The following is a 9,314-nucleotide window of genomic DNA, read 5'->3' on the forward strand; positions in this document are numbered from 1 at the left end:
GAACAAGAAGCTCATTGTTGTCCATTATGCCAAACTAGTGTAAACAAGAAACAACAAGATGCAATTGCAGGATCTAAAGGAAATAGCTTTGAGCACACACACAACGGCGCCAGAAAAATACTTTACCTGAGACCGTAGTATGAGTGCCTTTTACCTTTCCTCCCCGGCAACGGCGCCAGAAAAGTGCCGGTTGCCGGGGTTGCCGGTGTGTGTGTGCCGTTTACCTTTCCTCCCCGGCAACGGCGCCGGAAAAGTGCTTGATGTCTACGGGAGCTTCTATTCTTGTAGACAGTGTTGGGCCTCCAAGAGCGAGAGGTTTGTAGAACAGCAGCAAGTTTCCCTTAAGTGGATACCCAAGGTTTATCGAACTCGAGGAGGAAGAGGTCAAAGATATCCCTCTCATGCAACCCCGCAACCACAAAGCAAGAAGTCTCTTGTGTCCCCAACACACCTAATAGGTGCACTAGTTCGGCGAAGAGATAGTGAAATACAGAGTGGTATAAATAAGTATGAGCAGTAGCAACGGTGCCGGAAAAGTGCTTGGCGTGTAGTTGATGGTGGTGGTATTGCAGCAGTAGTAACGCAGATAAAACGAGTAAACAAGCAGTAGTAACTCAGCAGTAGTAACGCTAGCAGTAGTAAACAAGCGGTAGTAGCTCGGCGAGTATTTAGGAACAAGGCCTAGGGAATAGACTTTCACTAGTGGACACTCTCAACATTGATCACATAACAGAACAGATAAATGCATACTCTACACTTTTGTTGGATGATGAACACATTGCGTAGGATTACACGAACCCTCAATGCCGGAGTTAACAAGCTCCACAATAATGCTCATGTTTAAGTAACCTTTAGTGTAAGATAGATCAATAGACTAAACCAAGTACTAGCATAGCATGCGCACTTGTCACCTTCATGCATATGTAGGAGGAATAGATCACATCAATATTATCATAGCAATAGTTAACTCCATAATCTACAAGAGATCATGATCATAGCATAAACCAAGTACTAACACGGTGCACGCACTGTCACCTTTGCACACATGCAGGAGGAATAAACTACTTTAATAACACATCACTAGAGTAGCACATAGATAAATTGTGATACAACATGCTGCAATCATAAAGAGATATAAATAAGCACTTCACTACGCCATTCAACAGTGAATAAGTATTCTGTGAAATCTAGCCTAAGAGACCCACACGGTGCACACACTGTCACCTTTACACACGTGGGACGAGGAGTCTCCGGAGATCACATAAGTAAAACTCACTTGACTAGCATAATGACATCTAGATTACAAGCATCATCATATGAATCTCAATCATGTAGGGCAGCTCATGAGATTATTGTATTGAAACACATAGGAGAGAGATGAACCACATAGCTACCGGTACAGCCCCGAGCCTCGATGGAGAACTACTCCCCCCTCATGGGAGCAGCAGCGGTGATGAAGATGGCGGTGGAGATGGCAGCGGTGTCGATGGAGAAGCCTTCCGGGGGCACTTCCCCGCTCCGGCAGCGTGCCGGAACAGAGATCCTGTCCCCCAGATCTTGGCTTCGCGATGGCGGCGGCTCTGGCAGGTTTCTGTGGGTTTCGTCAATTGGTACTGCGTTTTTAGGTCGAAAGGGGTTATATAGGCGAAGAGGCGGCGCAGGAGGGCTGGCAGGGTGGCCCCACCATAGGCCGGCGCGGCCAGAGGCCAGCCCGCGCGGCCCTATGGTGTGGGGCCCCCTGGCCCCTCTCCGACTCTTCTTCGGTGTTCGGAGCCTTCCGGGAAAAATAGGAGGTTTGGCGTTGATTTCGTCCAATTCCGAGAATATTGCCCGAACAGCCTTTCCGGAACCAAAAACAGCGAGAAAACAAGCAATCGGCCTTTCGGCATCTTGTTAATAGGTTAGTTCCACAAAATGCACGAATATGACATAAAGTGTGCATAAAACATGTAGATAACATCAATAATGTGGCATGGAACACAAGAAATTATCGATACGTTGGAGACGTATCAATATTCAACAAAGAGTAATTGATGGCGTCCCCAGGAGCATGGTTATCGCACAACAAGCAACTTAATAAGAGATAAAGTGCATAAGTACATATTCAATACCACAATAGTTTTTAAGCTATTTGTCCCATGAGCTATATATTGTAAAGGTGAAGAATGGTAATTTTAAAGGTAGCACTCAAGCAATTTACTTTGGAATGGCGGAGAAATACCATGTAGTAGGTAGATATGGTGGACACAAATGGCATAGTGGTTGGCTCAAGGATTTTGGATGCATGAGAAGTATTCCTCTCGATACAAGGTTTAGGCTAGCAAGGTTTATTTGAAACAAACACAAGGATGAACGGTGCAGCAAAACTCACATAAAAGACATATTGTAAACATTATAAGACTCTACACCGTCTTCCTTGTTGTTCAAAACTCAATACTAGAAATTATCTAGACTTTAGAGAGACCAAATATGCAAACCAAATTTTAGCAAGCTCTATGTATTTCTTCATTAATGGGTGCAAAGTATATGATGCAAGAGCTTAAACATGAGCACAACAATTGCCAAGTATCAAATTATTCAAGACATTTTAGAATTACTACATGTAGCATTTTCCGTTTCCAACCATATAACAATTAACGAAGCAGTTTCAACCTTCGCCATGAACATTAAAGATAAAACGAAGAACACATGTGTTCATATGAACTAGCGGAGCGTGTATCTCTCCCACACAAGCATGTATTTATTCAGAGAATGAAAATAACAAAACGAAAATAAAAGCACACAGACGCTCCAAGTAAAGAACATAAGATGTGGCCGAATAAAAATATAGTTTCAAGAGAAGAAACCTGATAATTTGTCGATGAAGAAGGGGATGCCTTGGGCATCCCCAAGCTTAGATGCTTGAGTCTTCTTAACTTATGCAGGGATGAACCACGTGGGCATCCCCAAGCTTAGCCTTTTCACTCTTCTTGATCATAGTATATCATCCTCCTCTCTTGACCCTTGAAAACTTCCTCCACACCAAACTCGAAACAAACTCATTAGAAGGTTAGTGCATAATCAAAAACTCACATGTTCAGAGGTGACACAATCATTCTTAACACTTCTGGACATTGCACAAAGCTACTGGACATTAATGAAACAAAGAAATCCATCCAACATAGCAAAAGAGGCAATGCGAAATAAAAGGCAGAATCTGTCAAAACAGAACAGCCCGTAAAGACGAATTTTATTGAGGCACCAGACTTGCTCAAATGAAAATGCTCAAATTGAATGAAAGTTGCGTACATATCTGAGGATCACTCACGTAAATTGGCATATTTTTCTGAGCTACCTACAGAGGGGCAGGTCGAAATTCGTGACAGCAAAGAAATCTGTTACTGCGCAGCAATCCAAATCTAGTATCAACCTTTCTATCAAAGACTTTACTTGGCACAACAATGCAATAAAACTAAGATAAGGAGAGGTTGCTACAGTAGTAACAACTTCCAAGACACAAATATAAAATAGAGGTACTGTAGCAAAATAAACACATGGGTTATCTCCCAAGAAGTTCTTTCTTTATAGCCATTAAGATGGGCTCAGCAGTTTTAATGATGCACTCGCAAGAGATAGTATTTGAAGCAAAAGAGAGCATCAAGAGGCAAATTCAAAACACATTTAAGCCTAACATGCTTCCTATGAAAAGGAATCTTGTAAATAAACAAATTTATGAAGCATGATGCAACAAGCATAGAAAGATAAAACAAGTGTAACTTCAAAAATTTCAGCATATAGAGAGGTGTTTTAGTAACATGAAAACTTCTACAACCATATTTTCCTCTCTCATAATAATATCCAGTAGCATCATGAGCAAACTCAACAATATAAGTATCACATAAAGCATTCTTATCATGAGTCTCATGCATAAAATTATTACTACTCCCAACATAAGCATATTTATTCTTATTAATTGTAGTAGGAGCAAATTCAACAAAGTAGCTATCATTATTATTCTCATCATCAAATATAGGAGGCATATTGTAATCATAATCAAATTTATCCTGCATAACAGGCGGTACTAAAAGACTACTATCATTATAATCATCATAAATAGGAGGCAAAGTATCATCAAAGTAAATTTTCTCCTCAATGCTTGGGGGACTAAAAAGATCATGCTCATCAAAACCAGCTTCCCCAAGCTTAGAACTTTCTATATCATTAGCAACAATGGTATTCAAAGTATTCATGCTAATATGTTCCATGGGTTTTTTAATTTTCGCATCGAACCATCCATGTCTTAAATCAGAAAATAGAATAAGAAGCTCATTGTTGTCCATTATGCCAAACTAGTGTAAACAAGAAACAAAAAGATGCAATTGCAGGATCTAAAGGAAATAGCTTCGAGCACACACACAATGGCGCCAGAAAAGTACTTTACCTGGGACCGAAGTATGAGTGCCTTTTACCTTTCCTCCCCGGCAACGGCGCCAGAAAATAGCTTGATGTCTACGGGTGCTTCTATTTTTGTAGACAGTGTTGGGCCTCCAAGAGCAGAGGTTTGTAGAACAGCAGCAAGTTTCCCTTAAGTGGATCACCCACGGTTTATCGAACTCAGGGAGGAAGAGGTCAAAGATATCCCTCTCAAGCAACCCTGCAACCACAAAGCAAGAAGTCTCTTGTGTCCCCAACACACCTAATAGGTGCACTAGTTCGGCGAAGAGATAGTGAAATACAGGTGGTATAAATAAGTATGAGCAGTGGCAACGGCACCGGAAAAGTGCTTTGCCCGGGACAAGTAAACAAGCAGTAGTAACGCAGCAGTACTAACGCAGTAAAACAGTAAACAAGCAGCGATAGCAGTATTTAGGAACAAGGCCTAGGGATTAGACTTTCACTAGTGGACACTCTCAACTTTGATCACATAACAGAATAGATAAATGCATACCCTACACTCTCTTGTTGGATAATGAACACCACTAATTGCGTAGGATTACACGAACCCTCAATGCCGGAGTTAACAAGCTCCACAATATTCAATGTTCATATTTAAATAACCTTAGAGTGCATGACAGATCAACACAACTAAACCAAGTACTAACATAGCATGCACACTGTCACCTTCACACTATGTAGGAGGAATAGATCACATCAATACCATCATAGCAATAGTTAACTTCATAATCTACAAGAGATCATAATCATAGCCTACGCCAAGTACTAACACGGATGCACACACTGTCACCATTACACCGTGCAGGAGGAATAAACTACTTTAATAACATCACTAGAGTAGCACATAGGTAAATTGTGATACAAAACACATTGCAATCATAAAGAGATATAAATAAGCACTTCACTATGCCATTCATAACAGTGAATAAGTATTCTGTGAAATATAGCCTAAGAGACCCACACGGTGCACACACTCTGTCACCTTTACACACGTGGGACAAGGAGTCTCCGGAGATCACATAAGTAAAACCCACTTGACTAGCATAATGACATCTAGATTACAAGCATCATCATATGAATCTCAATCATGTAAGGCAGCTCATGAGATTATTGTATTGAAGTACATAGGAGAGAGATGAACCACATAGCTACCGGTACAGCCCCGAGCCTCGATGGAGAACTACTCCCTCCTCATGGGAGACAGCAGCGTTGATGGAGATGGCGGTGGTGTCGATGGAGGAGCCTTCCGGGGCACTTCCCCGTCCCGGCGGCGTGCCGGAACAGAGACTCCTGTCCCCCAGATCTTGGCTTCGCGATGGCGGCGGCTCTGGAAGGTTTCTCGTACCGTGGTTTTTCCGTCTCGTGTTTTAGGTCTGGGACCTTTTTATAGGCGAAGAGGCGGAGCCGGGAGGTCAACGAGGCGACGACACAACAGGGGGGTGCGGGCCCCCCCTTGGCCGCGCCGGCCTACCATCTGGTGGGCCTGTGGCCCCCCTCTGGCGGCTCTCGGGTGTTCTGGAAGCTTCATGCAATCCTAAGATGCTGGGCGTTGATTTCGTCCGATTCCGAGAATATTTCCTTACTAGGATTTTTGACACCAAAAACAGCAGAAAACAACGAACCGGCCCTTCGGCATCTCGTCAATAGGTTAGTTCCGGAAAACGCATAAATATGACATAAAGTATGCATAAAACATGTAGATATCATCAATAATGTGGCATGGAACATAAGAAATTATCGATACGTCGGAGACGTATCAGGCTCCACCACCTCCAGCGGCAGCGAGCGAGAAGCTAGGAAAGAGATATCTGGGAGGAAAACCAGCTCGCCCCGAGTCACCCAGAGGAAGACGATATCGATGCAGTGTCACGTGTAGGTTTCTTTTCAATCTCTTCTGTCATGTTGTTGCTGATACCATTGTGATATTAATATTTCTCCTTTATTAATAGAGATTTCATTTATTACATTTCAAGCTTCCGGCCCTCGTTTTATTTACTCCCTCGGTCCCTCTAGCTAGTTAGGGAATAGGATCGTGCATGAATCCTTGCATCGTTCGAATGCTTGTACGTGGGGAACGAGGGTCTATATGTACCGCGAGTGAGCAAATCGCAGTTAGTATGGTTTCTGTCCAACGAAATTGCCCGGGGGATCGTAGCTGCAGATGATGAATACGCCCGCGTTGTTGTTGCAAACCACGCGAGCGCAGCCGATGCTCGTCGTCGCGCGCCACACAATCTGTGTGTAGTGCCCGCACTGCTTCCCCGCCGCGCAGCTGTTGGAGCCGTAGTCGTAGTCGCTCTTCTCGCCGGCCCACAAGTTCACCGCGTCCGCCGCCTTCCAGCCTGAACCGGATCCCCAGAAGATGTTCTCACCATAGGGTCCGCCGGAGTGCTGGAGCTTGCAGTCGCCGATCCTCTGATTGGCGTAGCTCTGGGCGTACGACTGTAGCCTTGTGCTCCAGCTCACCGCGCCCACACCGACGGCGGCGCGGACAGAGTTGTGGGGTGAAAGGTAGTCTTGGGCCGAGTTCTGCGCCTGGGAAGGATTAACCATGGCGGCTGCCATGGCTAGGGCCAGCAAAATTGCTAGCTTGGGTGCCTCCATTTCGGAGGATGGTATTTCTGTGTCTACTAGCAAAGTGTAGCTAGCTCCGTATGTATGTGAATGATGTAGCTAGCTTTGCATTTGTACGTATAGCATGCGAGTACATAGGGGGTTTTATAGGGAATGTGTTGCCAGAATTTTCTGCAGTTGGCTCGGAAAATCTTGCGCCATGGCGAACGCGTGCCGGAACTTTCTCACGTTGGCAAAGAATTCCACGGACAGGACATGGATAATACCAAGAGGCAACTCAATCGATCCTGCCAGATCGAATTACAAGCAATGGTAGCCAGTCAACTTCGATAAAAAAACCTACGCAAGTATGTAAGGTAGGCAGGGATCCAGTAGGAGCATGCATACTCGGACTATTCTACTTTTTGCCCGCAAAAATTTAGACCGGACACTCGTGTACTGCGGCTACTGCAAAAAAACCTAGGCACTAGTTGATGCTGTTATGTTCAGTTCAGGTCACTTTCTGGTAGGGAATCCTGATAAGGACTACGGAGCATTCTTCTGTGGAAAATGCTCATTCAAATGGCGCATGCATATATGTAAGGAATATAGCCAGACACCATTAAGAGTGGAAATCTATGTGAGGCCCACGACTGTAAATGTTCGTTTCTTCCAACAAGTGACCTGATATTTTCAAGAAACAAATCTGGGCCATTGTAACTTGGCCCGACATGAAGGATGGATAGATGTACTTCTGCTCCGTTAGAGACTTTGGAGTGAACATGTAAATAGATGAATACCCCACACGTTGCTGCGGGATTTATCTTGCAAACAACATTTGATGTATGGTAAAGAAAATTAATAAAAGTGCGTTGTTGCGGGATATTTCTTGCAAATCACATTTGATGTATGTCAAAGAAAATTTATTAAAAATAATGATGGCAATCAGAATCTATCGTTTTCTGAACGATTAGGATATTTGCAGCAACTATAATTCATATAGTTAGCTATAATGGGTGTATCATAGGACATGCTTCATTTACAAAGGTTTAGTCTCCTGTCAATACTTTATCTACAAAGAAACACAGAGCTGAGCATAGATCAGTGGCGGAGCCAGTGGGTGTAAGGGTGGGGCCTAAGATTTTGCCCAACCCATCTATTGTAAAGAAGAAGAAAAAAAAAATACAAAAGGCCCAGCCTAACTTAGGCTAGCCTCACCCTAGCAAATTGGGCTGGATCCGCCACTAGCATAGATTAGTCTGCAAGGCGAGGGCTCAAATAATAGAGCTGTTCTCAATGCTCTTCATTGAAAATTGCAGCATGCCATGAGATCTTTTTTGTCAGTGACTAAAAGATAACATGGTGCGTACATGTAGTGTGGGCGAAAATCCATCATACAGATTTCCATAGCAAAAGGATCAGAAAAAAGTAGCATCTTGAGTACATGCATAGAGGACTTCCCCATTGCATAGTAACAAAACTAAGTAAATAACTAAATACGATTTGAGAATCATTAAAATTCACTTCCAAACACTGCATCCCATCTCTTCTGAGCATGATTCAAAGCTTGTACAGCTTAATGAAGTGAAACTGTACTTCTTTCATGCACCAAAGTTTGTATAGAATATTTGCAGCATGACTGTTTAGTTTGTCATACTTCTATTACCAAACCGCTCTGCTTTTCAAGTGGCAGAGTTGCACTATGTATGTGGCTAACCCTAAAGGTATGGTTCTAACTTGCTGTAATTTTTTTTGCAACTAGAAGTTGCACACTTTTTTTGCAGATCATTATTTCCCGCTGACTGAAAGCTCACTGACACCTCCCAAAACTCGGGAGTACACCAGGAAGACCATGTTTGAGACGTTCAAATGTGACTGGTTTGTACATAGCGGTTCAACCTGTCCTTGCCCTCGCGCTGTAGGATTCGCAACAACAAAGGTCAGTCGTCAGAGTTAACTCTTGTGGTTATTGAACTTATGATTTTCTGATCCCAAACTCTGAAACTGGATGTCTCTGGTAAGTCCATTTAAGCATAATTATAATGGTTTCATTGCGCATTTTTTACAAGGAAGATTTGAGTGACATTAATGGTTATGTTTTATTTCATGGTTTGCCTTATGTTCTGATCATTCTGTTATTGTAAAAGCCTTTGACCTCCACTGTTCGATAGTTGGACATGTATCATTTCTTGGAGAAAACACGGCCACCTCTTAGGCTTCTTTCCATGTTTGATTTGTTGCAAATAATTACGTGGCTAATGCTATTTAAGTGGTGTTTAAGTATCACTAGCCCCAAGCTTCAGCCGCCATAGTTTAGTATTGAGCGT

General features: G+C 43.0%; 1 protein-coding gene across 1 annotated transcript; it reads right to left on the reverse strand.

Moving 5' to 3' along the window:
* Positions 1–6,357: 6,357 nt before the first annotated feature.
* Positions 6,358–7,106, reverse strand: LOC124682772 (pathogenesis-related protein 1-like). Its single transcript, XM_047217389.1, has one exon. It carries the CDS (start codon positions 7,036–7,038, stop codon positions 6,547–6,549), a length of 492 nt encoding a protein of 163 aa, XP_047073345.1. The 5' UTR covers positions 7,039–7,106; the 3' UTR covers positions 6,358–6,546.
* Between the last annotated feature and the right edge of the window lie 2,208 nt (positions 7,107–9,314).

The sequence above is a fragment of the Lolium rigidum genome, chromosome 1 (genome assembly GCF_022539505.1).
Source record: "Lolium rigidum isolate FL_2022 chromosome 1, APGP_CSIRO_Lrig_0.1, whole genome shotgun sequence".
Lineage (NCBI taxonomy): Eukaryota > Viridiplantae > Streptophyta > Magnoliopsida > Poales > Poaceae > Lolium > Lolium rigidum.